A 20,613-nucleotide genomic window follows, 5' to 3' on the forward strand; every position below is an offset into this window, starting at 1 on the left:
GTGCCAGTTATCAAGTTACTGTCTCTTAGCTCAAATCTCCCCTTCTTTGCCTCACTTTGTGGTGCTGGAGCTGGCCCCTGCAAACGATTCTCTTTTGCCGGCTAGCGGGATGTTAGCTTTATCAGGGGAGGGCGATAACGTGACCATGCATGCTAAGAGAGCAGGCATACTCTTCTCTTCCCAGGTCTGTTCTTTATTATGCTTATTTGTCACAGGAGCTCTGGGCTGCACCCCTGCTGCGTTCTCCGAGTCCCTGTGGCTCTGAGCAGGGCCAGTCTCCCTACACCCTCTGGCAGTGGTAACATTCTACAGAACAGCCCGATCCAGGCTCTGCAAGTTTTTGTTGTTGTTTTGCCACCATAAGGCTGCATGTTCCTCTGATGGCCACGTACCTTTGATGGGAGCAGAATCTCAGTCTTGGATTGGAGGGCTCTCTTTATTGTCCAACCTTCCTAGAGATAGTAACTACTCTCTTGCGTGTCTAGATCCCTTTTAGTAATTAACCTCCTCCTGGTGTTTCTAGTGTTTTAGTAATTCTCTGTATTACCTTCCTCCCATTCAAATAAACCATGTGGGTTCTGTCTCCAGACTTGAACCTGACTGATACACGCAGCCAGCATGAGGGACTGAGAGGGGACCAGAATGGCTGGAGTAGAGACAGTAAGGAAGAGTAGGCCATTACAGTGAGGCTGGAGCTACACACAGGGGCCAGACCATGCTGAGCCTGCAGGCCATGGTGAGACTTTTGGTTTTTATCTTAAGAGTTCAGAGTTGTGGTTTTGAAAAGATTTCAGGATACAGAATGACTTAGAGGGGAACAATGAAAATACTAGGAGATTAATCAGTGAACCCCTCTAGCAACACAAGCAAGAGAGGATGATGGCTTTGGTGGGAAGGCACAGGCAGAGACACAGTGAGAACTGGATGGATTCTAGGAATATTTGGAAAAGAAAATCGACGGGACTTGTTGATGGACTGGATGTGGGAGGTGAGAGAGGGGAAGATGTCAGGACTGATGCCTAGATTTCTGGCTTGCACATAAAATAGATAGTACACTAGGATCAGGAACACTGAGACTGGGAGGGAGATCATGAGTTTACTTTAAGCATGTCGTTGAAGTGCTTTGAACTGTTAAAGTGAAAATGTCAAGTAAGAGCCTGGAAAACAGAGTTGCCTGGACTGGGAAGATGAATTTGTGAGCCAGCTTACATAACTAAAACTCGGGCATGGTTGAAATGATTTAAGAAGATGGTATGGTTTTATATGAGAAAGGACTTGAAACCAACCAAGCCTTGATGAACTTCTCCGTTAACAGCCAAGTAGAGAAGAGTGACCCTCAAAGGAAACAGAGGAACAATGAAGATGGAGGGAAAATCAGGAGAGTGTCATGTCATAGGCACCAAAAAGAAGAGACAGAGTAATTAAGGATAGAGTGATCAACAGCACTGAATGTTGCAGAAAGAAAAAAAGACAAAGGATTGCAAAGTGCCTGCTAGATTCAATACATGGAGGCCACTGATTAACTTAGTGGGAGCAACGTCTTTGGAGTGATGGGGCTGTAAGCCATAATGAATAGGTTGATAAGCAAGAGACAGAGGTGAAGAAATGGAGACAGTGAGTAAAGATAATTCTTTCAGATGTTACAGAATAATGGTCTAGTGATGAAGCCCCACGAAAACTCTCCACATTACAGTGATGGTGCCCCTGGATTTGCACGTTCCATCATTCTTCTGTCGCTGCTCAACAGGGGAATGAACAGAAAGTCGGAGGAACCCGTAACTTTGAAACAGAGACACAAACAGACAGGTTTATTTCAAAGACATAGTATCAATCAGTTCTGCCTTTTCATAACTTCTTTATCAAAGGCAGATTGACTTTATTATTTCAAGTCCTATGGAACTTGATCAGTTCAGTGGGCATAAGGCTGGTAACTTTCAGATTAGAAAGAAACCTTTTAGTTTTATTTACACGACTTTTCAAGGTCTCATATGTCATTAATACCTTTACAGGTTTTTTTATATTAAAAGGTAATAGATAATAGGGGCACCTGGGTAGCTCAGTCGGTTAAGCGTCTGCCTTTGGCTCAGGTCATGATCTCAGGGTCCTGGGATCGAGTCCCGCATCCGGCTCCCTGCTCGGCGGGGAGCCTGCTTCTCCCTCTCCCTCTGTCCCTCCCTCCTGTCATGCTCTCTCTGTCTCTCTCTCTCAGATAGATAAATAAAATCTTTAAAAAAAAAGAGAATAGATAATAAAGTCAATGAGTTAAGCTGTCAGTGACACAGGTGGGCAGGTTCCGTTCATTTATTTCACTGACTTATTTCACTGCAAAACAGTCTCAATTCTCATTGCATTTTGATAGAGCCGTTTAAATCTTTGTTCAAAAATGTAAAAAATATAATTTTTGGAAGGCCTTTTGTTCTTTGCAAGGAGTGCATTCCATTTAATTAAGTCTGTCTGTAACGGAAATCACGTAACAAGGTACAGGTGGGAAGTTACGAAGGCATCAGCTCTTCGGGGATGAGTAGTTTTGTGTTTCTGCTGCAGGCTTGCTGCAAAAGTCACTTTCAAATGAGAAGGAGAATGCAGACAGCTCTGGATTTCACTCTACCCAGGTGAAAGAAAAATACCCCAGGGGTTTTGCATTTCCTGTGCCCCAGTGTCACTACATCCTGTGTGTGTCTCTGTCTCTTTCTGCTTTATCATCACCCAGAGAAAGGAAGCAGAGTCCCCAGTCATGCAAGCTGCACTCGCAGACCTCCCCTAGCTACCTGAGCAGTTCAGGCACTGGGAGCTGAGGGGGAGACTGAACAGCACACAACTAGACACAGGAGCTAACACTAAGTATTCAGATGCTAAAATGATAATTAAGGAGGAGTGATAATCATGATAAACGTGCTTTAAAATGTAAACTTCCAAAATGCATGTTCTTATAACAGTACAAAATAAGATCAGCTGTAAAAAGTGTGGTATCTTTAATTTAAAAAAATAGTAAAAACCTATGGTTACAACTCTGCAAGGGTTTCAGCTCAAGTCCTTAATTAAGGTTTAAATAAAACATGGGCTGCTCAGGCCCCTGCAAGCTGGCGTGTGAGACCCTGCTTCGGGGCATCTGGGCCTCAGCCCCAGCGTCTCCTCTTCAATCACTCACCTGACACTACAGCCCGTATCTCTTGCTGCTGCGCACACCCTCCACCCCTGCCCTGGTCTCTCTCCTACTCACTGTCTTTACAACATTTATTATAATCCAGAATTCTCTTGGTAACTTGGTTTTGTTCTGGTTGATTTTGTATCTCCTCTCACCTTCAAAAACGTACACAAACTCCATGAGGGCAGAGACTGCGTTGCCTTGTTTACCTCCTCTAGAAGGATTCCTGGCATGTGTCAGGATGCTTAAAAATGTTCACTAAGTAGATAAATGATTCGAGGGTTTACTCCACGCCAGATGCTGTGCTAATCACTTACTGCTTGCCACAGTCTTGTAAAGTGGAGTTATATTTTCTATTTTGCAGGTGAGGTCACTGAGACGCAGAGTGGTTAACTTGTCCAGGGTCACACACCTAGTAAGTGACAAGGCCAAGACTTGAATCCAAACATTCCTAATGCTAAAGCCTGGTTCTTCTCTACAATATTACATTGCTTCCATTTGAGAGCTGGCGCTGCTGAAATCCCAGAATATACACATTTGGCTTTACTATTAAAGTTCTAGGCAAGCGGCTTTCATCTTGTTGATCTTTTCTAATCCTCTGGTCCAATATAGGGCTTAGAGAAGCAGCGGAGATAATCTTGAGGCTAGGACCAACAGCAGCATTAAAAAAATCTGTTTGGAAATCCTATAGGGAACCTCACACCATAAAAATACTGTGACATAGTCTGGTGAGGGGTGTGTGTGTGTGTGTGTGTGTGTGTGTGTGTGTTTAACAATCAGCACAAATGAGAGACAAGCAGCCAACATTCTAAAATAACAGGACCCTTTCTGTCACATTTGGTTCAGTTCACTCTGAAAATGAGAAGCAGAATGAGAAGCAGCTCTGTGCCAGACCCATGCCAAAACAGAGAATCCGTATTGTCAAGGCAAAATGACGGGGCTGTTCCTGTTCCATGATACAGAGCAGATTGTGAAGTCCGGTTTGTGGAGGTCAGTGAACACAGCATGGAGCCTTCTATTTAGACAGGTAACAAGTAACAGAAGAGCTGGCTTCCCAGGATGCTTCAACAGATGAGGGGACATAAAGGAAGCCTGCTGGCTTGCAAGAGGAGCTGTAGTGGACAAAAGCCCCGCCCCAGGGTTTATCTCAATGGAGCCAGTTGGTGGCCCATAATCCTGCTCTTTTCCTATTCAATGGGAATTGTGTCCAGTGGGAGGGAGACAACACAGAAATCTGAATTCCTATTCGGGCCTACAGAGTGATAAGCACCTAAATATTTCAGAAATCAGAGCCTTAGGAAAAGTAGAGCAGGAAGAATACTTAGGAAAGTTGAACCCTAAAGTCATAATGTGCTTTAGACATTTAGATGGGCCTCAGGATTAAACATGATCCTTGGCATTACTTTGGGTAAAAATAAATCTTAATCTACTCGTCTGACTTTGTACTTGGACGCAGAATGATCTTGATTGGATTATGTAAAAGATCTAATTTGAGCTGTTATTAAAAATTCTGAAATACAGAAAAAACTACTCCATGGCTTAAAGGAGTAATTTTGTACTAAGTTTAAATCAAACTCCCAAACTTCTAAGCTACGGGCTGACAGGCAGCATTGTCCCACTCGACAGTGCTATATTTACAGCCTGAAACGATGATGCTTTTGGTGGTGATTTTTCATGTAGGAAGTCACACTAACACCCCTGAACCACCTGCACATATCTTAAAGCTAACTTCTCCCCTACCAGAAAACGATTCTGCTTAAAATTTTTTAAAAAGAGAGATCTTGAATGTCAAGGTGTTATAAAAAGATAAAACACACATTGCACATGTTCACAGCCTGCTGCCCAGCTGGGCATTCGGGGCAAGCTTCCTTGAGCCAGTTTAATTATTGGAAAGATTGATAAATGCTCCACTGCAAGCAGACTGGAGATTTCTTTTACACTCATACTTGGAACCCAGTCAAGTACAGAATATCATTATATGGCTTTGTTATGATTCCTTTTTCCTAATTTTTCAATTATACATCTTTTAGGAGTCAGGGAGCCCATGGTTTCAGCAGCAACTCTCCAATGCATGCATTAAATTGCACAGATCTGAGTCAGGCTTTGGCAAAGTGGTAAGAGTTACCCCAGGGGTGTGGGTTCTCTTCTTGTCCTCTCAACCCGGGGTGGGGGCATGCTTTGGCTTCCTCAGCAATTCAGCGAGGGGATGGGGTTAAAGGATCAATGCCATGCTTTCCAGTTCCACGGCTCTGCTCAAAATGGGGTGCAGGATGTCCAAGACCTAACACTCATCTGTGAAATACCTGTTAGAGGCCTCGGGACTGCCGATGGATGGGACGGGCATTTCAAAGCCGTTTCCCAATTTGGGCACCACCTTCCTGGTAAATTTTCACTATCTTTGGGAAGGAAAACCTAACTAGTTACAAACTCATTTTTAAATGTATGATCATAACACGTGAGCCGCTGATGAAGTTAATGGTCAACAAGGAGGACTCCCTTCCTTTTGCAAAAATATCTAATGTCTTTCCATATCATCATTTATTCTTTAACAGGAAAATTGACGTGAGGCATGGATTTGTACCGAACCAGCAACATTCACAAATAATACTGACGTACTTCAATGCCTTCGTACTGAACATAAGAAAACCAAAAGGATCCTGGGATGGCTCTTTGTGCAATAAAGGAGGCTTCACAGGAAGTTTCATGGTAGAACTGACAAAAGCCTCCTTGTACAGAGAACTCCTCTAGTGGGTACTTAACTTTCAAGGCAGCTAGCCACTGTGAAGTGAAGCGCTTCAATATTGAATTTGTTCTAATGTCATATACTTGATAGAGTTACTGAAATTGTTTTAGAAAGAAAGTATAAATTATAAGTAAATGAACGAATATACGTGCTAGGCTTTTAGTCTATGATTGATATCAAAACGGCAACTTGAGTAATTAGATTTTGAAAGTAATTCATGTGAATGCAATAACAAGCAAGGTTGGGAATCTGCCACTCAATTAATTTCTTTCTCCTGCCCTTACTATAAATCAAAATATTCTCAAAATTGTAGGCATGGTAAAAATTGAATTTAAAAAATCCTGGAAAATTTAGATTCTAAATGGAAATAAGCTGTTTTTGTTGTTTGTTTGATTTTGAGGAAGCACTGTGCACTAAGGGTCATCTGAATTACCATGCTCACTACATAAATCGAGTTGGTAGGTAATGTGTTTGTGGAAGAAAATCAGTGCTTGGTGAGCAAGCTAAAACCTTACTAGCATGTTGTACAGCATGTGAGTTATTTAATGCTTCCCCACTGGAGCCCTGGTTTGGTACACGTCACCATGAGATGGTCTGTTTGCATTTGTCTCTTCTGCCGGGCTGAATTCTTCCTAGGCAGGGCCCCTCTTGCTCATTTTTGGCTGATCAGAGGATAGCGCTGCCTCACAGGCTGCAGACTTGCAGTACACGAGGGTGTGGAGTCCGGTCCTTTCTACTTCTTTTTAACCCTCCAAATACCTTCTACCGCTTCAAGATTATGGGTCCTTCAATTACCGTGACTCCCATGAGCCCTCCCTGGACCACTCATGGATGTAGCACCTCTCTTCCCCAAACTGTAAAGTCAGCCTTCTCTTCGAGAATAACAGAAAGCGATTCCTGCAGGGCCTCAACCATACCATATCCTTCTATGAATTTACTGTGGCTTAACAGCACAGTGCTTAGCATGTAAGAGGAGTTTAGAGAGTCACTGAGTAGATCAGTGCAGGATTTTATAACTAAAAGAAGGACTGCAGGAATTACTGGGTGGTGTGGTCCTCGCTAGGGGATCTGCCAGGCATTTTGAATTAGGAGGCATTTTTTAAAAATTTGTGTGTGGGGTGGAGGGGCCTACACCCATAGTTAGGTGACTTACAATCACAGGAATCCTGCGCAACAAAGAATCGCCCTGTGTCCTGAACTTTCTCAGGTCCTCTTGGATGCTTTACATATAAACACAAAGTATTTTTTGTACAATTCTCCTATGGATTTCCAGGATTTAATACGGGGTGAATTAAGAAAAGATTGTACTTTATGGTGTTCAGAACTGACCAAAAGCTTTGCAGCATTTGGAAAATTGCACAGCCAATGACACATGCGGTCATGATATCTGACTTGCAACCAGCGTCCCTGCATCAGCCTGCATTTGTAGTAGCTGCTTTCAGAGTGATTCTAGGTCTATACACAAACAGGCTTATTTCTTTCTTGCTTCACGCGTCAAAAAAAACAAAAAAAACAAAAAAACAGTGTCCACAATGTCCTGTTGACCATTGTTTTCTTTTAAGTGCAAAGTGTTTCATTATAAGTGGGTGTGAACATCTGACCATTTTATAAGGTTTTCTAGTTTAGTTGTTCCAGATTTCTTATATTTTTTGCTTTACTGAAATTCTGTTTCTAGATAGACTATATGTTCTCTGATTTTTATTTTAGGATTTGTTATAAAAGTGGAGCATTCAGTTAGATAGTGTTGAGACCACTGTCTAGTACATTCTGGTACAGTTTCCTTATTTTACAGAAAGGAAATGGGACACTAGAGATGAAATGATGCACCTAAGGTCATACAATTTGATTAAAAAGTAGCCTTTTGTAGATTAAGATATAGCTATAGTACAAATAATTAACCTTCCAGATTCTAACACCCTGGAAGATTATGTTCTGTCACACAATACAAAATACCAGGAGTTTAAATCATCTGATCTACCCTTTAATAACATTCGCTGTTATCACTAATTATTCCTCCCTTATCCCAGCAAAGGTGTCTTGCAAGAAAATTTCTTTTAACTGGGATTTCTGTTTCCCTGATGATCCTAATACAGACTAGAACTACGTTCTTTGGACAAAATTATCCTCTTAGTGCAGGGCTATGCTGAGCTTTCTCCTTCTGCCCCGTAACATTCCCCTGGCCCCATTCCTGTGGGAAGATGTTTGAGTCCTTGTTGGAAGGAAGACCTTTCTCTTCCAACAGTATCAGTAGTGGCCGCCACTGCCTCCGTGGGTTCCCTTCTGCCTCCTTCTCTTCCATGTCTTCCTAAGCAACTTTATGTAAGAATTACTGACCTGTGACCCCACGGAGTGCCTTCGCAGGTTCCTCGAGGATCGAGATCTTTTTCTCACGAGGGATAAGGACTGGCTTTTCGCTGGCAGAATCTGTGGACGAGTTGTCTTTCTCACAGCCATTCACGTGGCCGTTTTCTATCTGGGGCGGCAGCGGTGGCTGCAAGGATCCTGCTTCGGGCCTCTCTGCCTTGTCCTTAGCATCTTTGTTGCCTTGATGCTGCTTGGACTTGCTTCTTTTTCTTTTGTTGTTCTAGAATGAGAAACAAATGAGAAGTTAACATTATTCAGCTCAGGCCCTTGAGATAGAAGGTGAACCTGAGAGATCAAAATAAAGTGTGTTATCTTATTTGTTTTCTGGCCCTTCTAATTGAATGGGGGAAAACATCTACATCTTTATTGACCACCCACATGGATGTAAGTATCTTTTTTCTCACAGTAAGTTGTGTAAACTTTTACCTCATGAACACAGTATACAAAAGAAGTTCCCTTAAAAGGGAAAAACAGCAGGGGATGGCTTAAAAGCTGAAATATTATTTAAGCAAATTGAAGCCTTGCGATTACGAAGGGTAATATATAGTCTTGCGAGAACTGCTTTGAAGGAGGACAGGAGCTTGAGTAGGAGAATCAGTACCAAAAGGCCACAGGGCCTTACAAAATGAGGAAACAGAAGGCAGGTCCCAAAGTCGAGGATGGGTCTCTGAGATAGGCACCGATCCACCAGGAGATTCCTGGGATTGCTGCCTCTGCGCACGGAGCGCAAGGCAGCCACAGGACACATAATCATCCCCGGGAACATGTCGCTGGAGGACACAACTGCTATAAAGTCATGCCAAACTGATCTGGAAGCCCCTGGATTGGACCGTGCAGCTGAAATCCTGGATCTCTCAGCTGCTGGTCAAACAGCACTACCAGGCTTCACTTTATTTACCTGGAAGTAGCACAACCCTGCATTTTAAACCATTAAAATTTTTTTGGACCCCGATGATCACAATATGGCCAGGGTTTTACTGCACCTCTCCTACAGTGCCCTAATGGTCAATACATAATAATATATAGGAAATTAAGAAGATGTTCCCAATTATGTTGTATGCTTTCCTCGACTTTGGGTCTGTACCCACAGGGTGCTCCGTGTAGTTAACATTCAGGATGGTGCAGGCCTGACCCACCAGCCCAGACCCTGTCCTGCCCCTGCCCTGCCCCTGCAGCAGGGAGTTCCCGCTGAACATCAGCCTGGCTTTATTCTCCAAAACGTTTGAAAAGAAAAAAACAATAAGGTTTGAAACTGTTTTCTCTTAATTCTCCTCCCCACTCCCTTTCTTCCCCTTTGAAACCACAATCACTCCCTGGAGGAGTGCTTCTCGAGCTGAGAGAAGCCATTCACAGGGCGAAGGGAAGGGCTAATGGCCCAGATTCCCACACAGGCTCCGTGTCTGCTGGGCTGGGGAGACCATTTTCTCAATGAACCTCTAAGATGGGGACTCAGTAGTGAGTTGGGTCCGCAGCTGCTGTCTGCTTCTTTATTCACATCAGAGAAACTTGATAACCAAACCACACATCTGAAATTTTTCCATGGACGTGTAAATATTGCCTTTCCATCACTTGCGAATCATCTTCATCTGGCACAGACGTCAGGGAAGCCACGAGTTGAGCTAAGCAGAGACTGTCAAAGAGGGTGACTCACAATGGTAAAAAAAAAAAAAAAAAAATCTGGTAATTCTTCCTATTCCCATGAAATTCGGGTGCGAAAGAAAGAGGAAGGGTAATTTCAGTCATCTCAGGATTTTATGAAAGTGATGCTGATTTCTGTTTGCTTAAAACCTGTTTGGCAGGCCTGTGATCTTCCTTTGGTGGGAAGGGGGGACTGGCCTATCATACTGTGGGATGCCCAGAACACAAGAACCGGCTGGGAAATAATGGGGATGGGTGAAGCAGTTACTTTGAAAGGAGAATTAGACTTTTTGTGACAGTCATCAAACAGGTCGCAGGCGGCGAACAAAGGTGGTGCCCCTTGTTGGAGCTAGTGCACTCTACAGATGCTCACAAGATCAGGCAGGCACATGCTGGACACAGAGGGCCACAGGGTTCACAGGCACACCTCATGTGCGCCCAGAAGCCCAACTCCTTGTGACTTGCCAAGAAAGCAAAATGATTTGAATTGAGCAGAGTAAAATCTCCTTCTCTCTGTTCTCAAAGAGCGGTTTGCCAGGATTGTCAAGAAGGAAAAACAGGTCCCTGACTTACTATGACTTTAAGGTATTTTCTTTTCTTCTTCCTTTGTTAAAGATCGAATGTAGAACTCAGCAAAAAAAAAAAAAAAAAAAAGTATCTCAGGGCAGCCTTGGACAGATTCTTTCAGTTGGAAGAACATGCAAGAATATATTTAGAGCTTTTCAAGTCTCTCTAAAACACTCCCTAATTTTTTCCTTTGTGCTATGGAATATGTTCAGGCAAGTTAACGTCTTGAATCCTTTGAATTCCCTGGCTGGGCTCCCCTTAAGACTTGAAAAAAGAAAAACTCGGGGACTTCTAAGGCACACCTGGTGGTTCAAAACACTCAAACAGAAAACAAGGGCATTAGTAGTAAGGCTGGCTGGTAATTGAAGAGAGCCTTGAATTTGCAAGCCCTCTGTGTATACATATCAACATATATGGAAGAGGCATAAAATTGGTAACCTTGTTTAAATGGTAACAATCCTGAAGGTTTTGATTGGAGACGTTATTAATTTACAACCGAAATTCATCTTACCTTCTTTTTCCCCGTCATATTCCATTCTTTTAGGACTTGGACTGCACTGCCTAGACAAAGACAAAGAATCTTCAACACATATTCATGTAATAAAACACCACACAGAATTCATCGCTGTCTTTCCATCCTGGCAGCGATTTTTTTTTTTGGCTTTTTCATTTGTTTTGATACATCCTACCTTAATAAAAATGCCAGTTTCATTTTTTATTTCCAGATTTTCATTTAATTCACTGCATGATCTTGGTTTTATCAAAGTATTAAAGCCCCACTACATGAAGCTTACCTTTTTATCATTATGTTGTCTTACAGAAAATGAAATATATCTTGAGAATGTTCTGTTAGCTGCGTTGCCATAGGTGGAATTAAAATTGTTCTGTTTGATATATGAATCAAAATACCTGTAATCTTCCAGACCAAACATGGGATTTTGAATATTATTAACCAAGTGAATCAAAGCTTTTTGTGTGGCCATTCCTGCTCTTTCCCTGCCTTCCACTCACTATATTCACAGCTTGCAACTTGATAAGGAGGACAGATTATCTGATGTTGGTTTTGCTGTCACCTCGCAAAGGGATGGGATGGGCTCTTTGGAAAAGGAAGGCTTCCGCTAGGAAACAAAAAAAAGTTCGCCGAATGACAAGTCGATCCCAGGTTTTCTCAATGCTGTTCACATACGTATGTGGCCATGCACAGGCTCAGAGAGGGAAAGCCTAACTGATTAAGCTGTAAAATATTTTAAAAGACATGTTTACCGCTGACCAGCTACGGTAACTGTCTCCACGTGGTCTAACAAAGTTCTCCGTTCATTCCAACTGGGCAGGGCATCATTTCAACAGTAAGTTATTGGTAGTGAGTACATGGGTTGTTTTCATACAAATAAGTACTTCTAAAAGAGTAGCTCTTAAATGTATTCTTTTAACAATTTTAAGCCTTCTCATACAATCTCATTATACTAATAGTTCTCTACAATGAGTGTGTTGGCTAAACGAAGATAAACTTCAGGCTGGTCTTTAAAACAAATTTCAAATTAGTAGGGTCCCAATTATTGAGTCCACTGTCACTGTTAGATAAGGAGAAGGCCATATTGCTTTGACTAATGTTTAGACAGGCTAATTATTCCTATCTATTCAAAGTTTCCAATTCAGTGCCCCTCTTAGGCTTTCTGAGTTACATGTACTTGAAATAATAAGACTGCACTTAAAAGTAAGTTATAATTTAGACTTTTTATTAACTGAGCTGGTCTCTCTCTCATTTGCCCAGAGAATTAATGTTTCACCGTATTTTCCTTTTGAAGAACTTTAAGAAGTCACTTTTATTAGGCTCCTTGGTTAGTCAATCCAGGCTAATAATCATTAGGGTAGTTCTTACTTACAGCCAAACTTCAGTTTTCCGAATAAAATTAAATTTTAAGAAAGTGTCAAGTACTGTTCTTTTTAATCAGAGAAAGGAGGTGAGTTGCTTACTGCTTTAAGTGCGATATTCAATTATTCCTCTAATTTTCATATTTTGACATAAATTCTGTTTGCAATTTGGACAATGAGCTTTTAGAGAGTAATTCTGAAGGAGAAATATTCATGTTCACAGCAAATTTTGAAACTGTTATTACTAAATTTTAATTATACTGAAACTGCTCAGAGCTTTTGAAGCCACTCGGAGATAGTGCTTTTAATATGCCTCATAAGTGATCCTAACAAATATTTTTGAATCTCAGTGGTTTTTAAACAAGTTTTCCAATTGGTCCCCAACCAACGTTTCTCAGCAATCAGTGAGTTATTCTAACGAGATCTCAACATTGACAAGGTGACAATTTCAAGGACAAGCAAGGTACATTACTTAAATACAGATGGATTTGATGACAGTCTTTCAGTTCCTGGGCATCTGTGCATTTCATCAGGGTCACTTTGTAATAAAAACTTTCATGATGGGGAATGTGGGGGCTTCAATCCAAGTGAGGGTGGGGAGGAATGGGGATAATAACCTTTTTCCTTTCCTAAAGCTTTTTTCCATGCAAGTGATGTTGGCAAGTGAATCTTGAGAGTTTATCTGAGCCAGGATGTGCAGATTTCCAAAAATTATTTTCTTGAGACAAATTGCACCAAATGCTTGCTGCAAATCAGATTAATATCAGATTCTCTACTATTTGTTTCTTACGACTCAAAATTTTGTATCTGCTAGTACATGAGGCAGAAAAAAAAACAGGAAAATTACTCACTATGGGTCTGCCTGCAGGTCTATTTTGAACGGCAATCATTTTTAAATTCAATTAGAACCCTAAACCTTGATTGTAGATATCAGAATGTGAGAGTATTGCCTGGTTTTAGGACCTTGCCTGAAATGCAATTATACTTGCAGAACCTTGGGAAAATTATTCTATTCCTAGGAAAATAAGTAAATCAAACCATCCTTAGCAAATGAAGTATGAACAGGCTATAACTGAGAAATGGGCTGACAGGTCTTCCCTGACCCTATTTATCAGATTATGTTTAGCTGGTCTGTATTTATGACAGAGAAACTAATACCAGGGAGGAAGACATATGGTAACTAAAGACAAGTATGAGATCTTTGTTCATAAATGGAACTTGTTCAAATAGGAGAGGAGAGGAGAACTTCCCCATAATTTACAGAAAATATATGGGAGTAGGTTATAAGTTTATAAGATAAACATATTCTTGAGACTTTAGATTCTATAACATCACTGGCAATGGGTTGTCTGAAGACAAGTCTTCTTTTAGACAGCAAAAAGGTTCTAGAGGTAGATAAGATGAATTGATATTCTGATTAATTAGGCAATCTCAAAATAAAAAACTAAGGATATTAAAGAATAAACCAGTCCTCTCAGACTGTGTAAGCACTGAGTTCAAGGATGGCAGTCAATGAGGCCACTTAGAACTATGCGGGCTGAAGAGTTGAGGAGGCCTTCCAAATCAGGAAGCACATTACCCTCCATGAATAAGGACACCATCAAGTAAAGGGGTGGACAATGGAATTAGTATCATTATAACAGGTATCTTTTGGAAACTAGCTACAATCTTTTTTTTTTTTTTTTTAATGAGGGAAAAAGAAATCCCAAATTCTGCGCTTATGGAGTACATAGATGTGTTTTTAAAGTGTAGCATATTTTTATGAGAATTAAATTATTAGGAACTAATTGATATTCAATGCATTTGAGGAAAAAAATACAGAAGATATAGAATCATTAGTTCTAACAGGTTTGGGGGTCCTGTAGACTTACCATCCACGAAGGCTTGCACTGCCTTATCGACATTAAAATCAAACTGTTGTAGCACCAGGACGATTTCATTATTGCTTCTGTTGGGAACAACTGATCGAACTGCATAGATCTATGAAGAAAAAGAAAAGAAAAAGAAAGGTAAACACTTTAACTATTGTTCATCCGTGAATCTCTCACTGGATAGAACTATAACTCTTAGAAAGACCTCGAAAAGCCAACTAATCTCTCTTCTTGCCCTTAAGCAGACTCAGGCATTTCAGAGCAGTAAAAATTCATCCTAGTAATCACCTCGATACCCTTTTTATTTATGTGCACATTTCACAAAGAGCTCCTCGTGGGGAGTGTAGTAGTGAGTGTGAAAAGCCAACTCTGGTCTCGCGATCTGCCCCCCACCCCGGCCCACCCCCCCAGACTACAGATGCAGACAAGATGTGTTTGCAGTGAAGACACAGATCGCTTTCTGTCTCAGGCTCTCCTGTCCACCGGCTCAGGGGCTGTCTGCGCAAAACTTACAGAAACAGCCTAATGCCTCAGCCTCTCTCATCTGCACAGTGGAAGCAGTCATCAAGGCTCACACAAGTGTGTTGTAAAACTCCAGTAATGTTTACAGAGAAGTAAAAATGTGGGGCATTGTACTTTTGAAATGGCAATCTTAGCACATTTCTGAAAACCAAACATTTAAAACAGTGTAAAAGTAAATACATATATGAGGGCTAAGGATTTCAAAAGGTTAAGGTGATAATAAAATTTTAATGACCTATATGTATTTCTTAAACAAATTTAGCACATAGTCTTTACTAATAGAATTAGTTGACCTCTATCCCACAGAACTTGGAATTACTACAGGATGCTCTACTTATTTGAGCAAAACTCAGCTCACCCAGCTTTCTATTGTGAGGATTCCTGTAGTTGCTACTGATAGATTCTAGAGTCTGCATGGTGCAATGGTAAGTGGTATCCATAATGATGATCACAAAAGTGCTGCACAATCTTTACATGTTTTCATCGATGGTTCAATTATGGCTAATTGAGTTTTAGAGTTACATACAGTTTACTGTAATCAAATTCATGGACTATGGATTATATGGGTATGATATGTGTAACGTGACTCTATTTACCAGAACATTTAGTTAAGCAGTATAGCCTGTTTTCCAATTATGTCAGAAAATAGGCAGCCTATTTCATATAGATCTGTATACAAGATCTATTTAGATAATCATGAGCAAATAGCACAGGCTATGAGTACCTCAGTTATAGAGGTTTGACATTATTGATCAGAAAGCTGGTTTTGAAATTTGACATTCATAAATGCTAAACATGTGGGTTTTACCAAGGACTCTAATATACTATATGTATTTGTATGTATGTGACTCAAGATCCCTTTAATTTTTTTTCTATTCTCACCTTTTACGGTTCTTAGCTTTTTAGCTTACACATTAAAAAAATTTTCTTCAGATACAAGTTCTTTTCTACTTTTTCTCCTTTCCCTCTTTAAAAATCCAATCAGTGAAAATTTTTTTGTATGCCTACTGTGTGACAAGGCACCAAACTTTCTGGAACTTATAGACTAAAGAGGGATGTATACATTGATCAAATGATCACACAAATAATACATACTTATACAATGTGATTAATGCCATACAATCATATAACAGGGAGACTTGACATTACATCCATATGCTAACATCTGAAAGACAAGTGAGAAGAGATGGGTAGGAGGTAAGGGGAAAAGCATTTTAGGTAGAGGGAACAGCATGACTGAGGAGTGAGGCCCAGATGAGGAAGGAGTAGCTGGAGGGGAGGATGGAGGGAGGCAGCGGCTGAGACTTTTATAATACAAGATGAGGCCAGTCATGGGCAGGGCCTACATTATGCAGGGCCTACAAGGCCATGCAAAGGATTTAGGTCTTGTGGGCATCCCTTGACCATCCTTTCTTTTGTGAAGTTGTCCTTTCTTACTCATTCATAGGGTTAGAAAAATAGCTTTCTCACTCTATCTCTATTATTGTGTAAGTTAAGGTATACAGTTGATAATTTAGAGACTGAGAAATGATTAGCACCACAGCATTAGCTAATACCGCTATTCCATCACATATTTACCATTTCTTTTTTGTGGTGAGGACATTTAAGATCTACTCTCAACAACTTTCAAGCATGTTATACAGCATTATTAGCTATAATCACCATGTTGTACATTAGATCCACACAACTTGTCATTCTTATAACTGGAAGTTTGTACTCTTTAACCAATATCTCCCCATTTCTCTCTGTCTCTTTTAAAGAGAAGCCGAGAGAAAAACAAGAACAAAAACACCTTCATCCAGCCCAGGAAAGTCATTAACAGCGTGTGTCCAACAACAGATACAATTGGCCAAGTAGTTACTAGTCCACTGGAGTTATGCATAAACATTACATGTTACCCTTCTAATGTAGTTCTTTTTATTTATTTTTTATTTTTTAAAAAGACTTATTTATTTGGCAGAGGGACAGAGAGTCTTAAGCAGACTCTGCACTGAGTGCGGGGCCTGGCATGGGTGGGGGCTGTCTCAGGACCCTGAGATCATGACTTGAGCTGAAGCCAAGAGTCTGACGCTTAACCGCCTGAGCCACCCAGACATCCCTGTAGTTCTTTTAAATAAAATTCTAGCATTTCAAGGTTGGTTAGTATTATATAAAATTTCTTAATAATTATCATTATTATTACTATATCAGCCATACCCTTCTATATAATGCAATGATTAGTTATTAATTACATTAACTGCATTATAATTACATTAGACCAAAGTTTTCAATCTACCTGCACAATTGTGTGATCAGTAAAGAGCCAGAATTATGGAATAAACATAAAATAACTGTTGTCCCTGCCTCCAGTCTCTCCTCTGCAAAACATATTTTATTATGTTAAGGTAAAATATAATACACAAACCACAGCTTATGGAGACACTGCCTTTGTAGACATTTATACAACTCTTGCCTATTCCTCTTTAAAAGGAAAAAAAAATACAATCACGGTCAGATATAGAAAACATCTATCCTTGTCATTTTAGATATCCTAGCTCTAAACATATCCTAAGAAAATTGCCAATAACTGAGTTCTGATATCAAATCTAACTATGAATATTGCATACAATTCTCAGAGGAAGATACTTAAGACAGGAACGTTCCGTTTTAAAGAAATGAGAAAAAAGAAAAGAAAAAAGAACTGCCTACCCTTAGATATTCCATAGTGATGCTGAATTCTAGTGACTTTCTGGGCCAAGCTCTGTGTTTGCTTTAATCGCAGGGCTTGGCTAATGTGAAGAGAGGAGTATTGTTTTCCCATCTTCCTATTTATAAATTCACTACATCTGTTTTCCAATGAAAACGTCTTTGAGAAAGATGGAGAAATCCGGTGTGCCCGTGTGTGCCCGTAAAAATACAGGAAACTCAGGGTGTCAATCTTCGCGATGCAGGAGAGTTAGAAGGGGTCCACGCGTTTAAATCTAAAAAACACCTCATTTATGAAGTAGCTTTAAAAATAAGGAGTGGATGACACAGGCGGGGTGATAGCGAGGTTGTCCTTGAAAGGCCGCCTCTCTGCCTTTGGAACTGAAGCTCCTGGAGGCGCGGATCAATCAATGCGTGACTAATGGTGGTTTGCGTACCGGGATCTCATAAAATTCACGCCCGCAGTGAGTGTTTTGCGGAGACTTTCTGGCGCGGCCGCAGACCCGCAGCCCCTGCTTCATCGCCACAGCCCAAGCTGGTGAGCCTGCGGCTGCAGCTTCCCCCCCGCCCCCCCGCCCCCCGAAGCCCCCTGTTGGAAGTCGCACCGACTGCGTTCCCCCGGGGCTCTGCCGCCGCCGGCAGCGCGGTCCGGGAGGGGCGGGCCAGGCGGCGGGGCAGGCTGTCCGGTGACAAGCGGGAGCCCGAACTCGGCCGCGGTTCCTTTAAGCAACTGCTTTACCTTTCTCGAATCACTGTTCCCTTGTTGTGCTTCTACTAATTTAAATCTGCTTTGGCAAATTCAATTTGCAATTGAGAAATCTGCCTTTTGCCCCTGAGAAGTTGTTTTGATTTCACCTTCAGCGTTTTAATCTCTCGTGCCTTCCGCTCTCTGGGGCTTTCTATCTGGCTGGGCAGGCTCAGCCCCGTTCTGCCTCAGGCCCGCCCTGCTGGCGGTCCGCCGGCTCCAGGCGGCGGGGCCGGGTGGCTTTCACAGACGCTGTTTGGTTTCAGTTTCCCACATTAACCTGCCTCCCCGAGACTTGAGTTGTCTGGTTTAAGAGCTGTTAGCGGATTTCCTCGTTCACAGTGTGCATTTTGTGAGCCTGTCTGTGATGACTCCTTACAAATTCTTCTTGGCTTACTGATGAGTCACTTAGACTATGTCTGAGTTTCAAAAATGGTGCTCTGACCAAGGTTTCCAATCCACCTACACAGCTGTGTGATCAGTAAAGACCCAGTATTCTCCAATAAACATAAAATAACTGCTCCCTGGGCTTCCAGTGTCTCCCCTGCAAATTCATTGCTAGGCTACTGCCAGACTGAACTTCCTGAAGTATAATCACGGCCATTTCACTCCCTTTCTTAAGAAAGCTACAGCTCTACAACCTAGCATTCAACCAGCCCTTCCAAACGAACCCCCCCATCCCGCCCAGTATTAGCTCCCCACCCCCGCCTCTGTGAGCTTTGCCCTTGACATGGGAGGTGTCTGCTTGTCCAAATCCTAGAGTCCAGCTGAAATTACACGGGTTCCCTGAAGTCCTTCTCTACTACCCCTGCCAGAAGTCATCCCGCCTCCTTTCAATTCCCACAGCCTTTATCAGTAGGTGTCTCTTTCCACTTGGCACCTTCTACTCTATCCTGTGTACGTGCTGTGGTTACTAGATGGTAAGTGACATGAAGGCAAGAGTTCTCCCCTCAGACCTTTCTGCATAATCAGCATGCCCACCCCGCCTGACTAATAACGTGTATGTAGTAGATACTTAACTATTTGTTGAGTGAGAGAATGCCAACATGTAGCTATATCCAGCTGCTGTTTTGAGTTGAAGGAAGATCCTGCCAGCAGGTTTGGGCCCTCCCATCACTCTGCATTTACCGTCCACATAACAGGGGCCGGGGGGTGGGGGGGTGGGTCAGCGGACTGTGGTATGACCTCAACATTATATGGGTAGGGAGAATATGCATCTGTCCTCTAAATTTCAGTAACAGAGATGGGAAGGAGATTTAGGAGACTTGGTAGTTTTACTTTCTGTGTCCTCTGGCCCTGAGGACACAGAAGGGAACCGGATACAGTTCCTGCCCTCAGAGGGACAGTGTAGCAGTGGGGCCAGAACCGTTGTACCTGAAAGTGTCCAGCGAGCCTGTGCTGTCTTTATGAATAAGGTGCTTGGTACTACAGAGAAAGAAGCAGTGACGTTTGCCCGAGGAAGGGAGAATACTTTACAGAGGGGACAGCCAAATGTCTCAGAAAAAGCTTTGGAATTAAATAGACCTGGGTCTAATCTTGATCCTGCTCCATGCTTGCTCTGGGACCTAGGAGGAACTGCTTAAATTGTTAAAACTTGGTTTTGTAGGTGTAAAATGAGGATATTACCTGCTAGAGTCTCAGTAAAAGTGAAAAGAGATGATGCATGTCAAGTGTTTGATATAGAATTTGGCATATATTAGCAGCTCAATAAATTTTAAAAAGTGTTGGCACATTTACATTGGGCCACGGAGAAGAAGGGTCCCTCTGGCATGTCTTTGAAGTGGCTAGGGTGATGGCCAAAACTTACTTGGATACCTCTCTTCTTAAGAAACTTCCTGCACAGCCTCACTGAACAGTCAGGGGACCCAGGGCTCTTCTCAATTTGTCCCTCTCTCGCAAGCTGATATACAATAAGGAAGCCCATCTCTATGGTAACTAACAACATGTGCTTTCTCCACCCCCAGACCCTGCTCCTTCTTTCATTATTTATTCACTAAATGCCTTCTATGATCAGGCACTGTACTAGTGGCTGGTTACAGTAGCAACAAAACAGATATGGTCACAACAAACCTATAGAGGAAAAAACATGTGAATGTGTAAATTTAAAATGTATATAATTGCAACTCATGCTAAGTGAGTGATATGAAGGAAGCAATCAGGATGTAGTGACAATGATCACAGGGGTCGGGAAGTGGTCTGGCAGAAAAGACAAAGTGGGCTAATCAGATTGTCAGCCTGGGGAGTCTGGACTATTTGACATACTGGGAGAGAACAGAGTGGAGATGAAGAGGGGCTGTTCTGGAGCTGCCTCACTTCCTGACTTCCCTGCTTCTTTAACGTTTCTTGAAGCCTCATGAGACCCTACCAGACCTTTCTAATAACCTCTCTTGTATTTACACTAGTTTGAGAGGGCTTCACTTTCTATAATAAGGAGCAAGTGCTTAGATGCTACACTAGCAGC

At 41.8% G+C, this 20,613-nt stretch overlaps 1 protein-coding gene across 7 annotated transcripts in view; it reads right to left on the reverse strand.

Moving 5' to 3' along the window:
* Positions 1-20,613, reverse strand: part of SPATS2L (spermatogenesis associated serine rich 2 like) — a 160,855-nt gene that overhangs the window by 44,049 nt on the left and 96,193 nt on the right. For 6 of the 7 annotated variants that reach the window (XM_025893937.2, XM_025893930.2, XM_025893953.2 and 3 more), the window contains 3 exons: positions 14,201-14,309; positions 10,969-11,018; positions 8,223-8,472 (listed from right to left, as the gene is read on the reverse strand). In XM_025893937.2, coding sequence (XP_025749722.1) covers positions 8,223-8,472; positions 10,969-11,018; positions 14,201-14,309 — 409 coding nt within the window. Of the gene's footprint in view, positions 1-8,222; positions 8,473-10,968; positions 11,019-14,200; positions 14,310-17,410; positions 17,563-20,613 lie in introns of those variants that run through there. The other variant, XM_025893945.2, reaches the window with a different exon arrangement.

This window comes from Callorhinus ursinus, unplaced genomic scaffold (assembly GCF_003265705.2).
Source record: "Callorhinus ursinus isolate GAN/ISIS: 27379988/994484 unplaced genomic scaffold, GSC_fseal_2.0 scaffold2, whole genome shotgun sequence".
Lineage (NCBI taxonomy): Eukaryota > Metazoa > Chordata > Mammalia > Carnivora > Otariidae > Callorhinus > Callorhinus ursinus.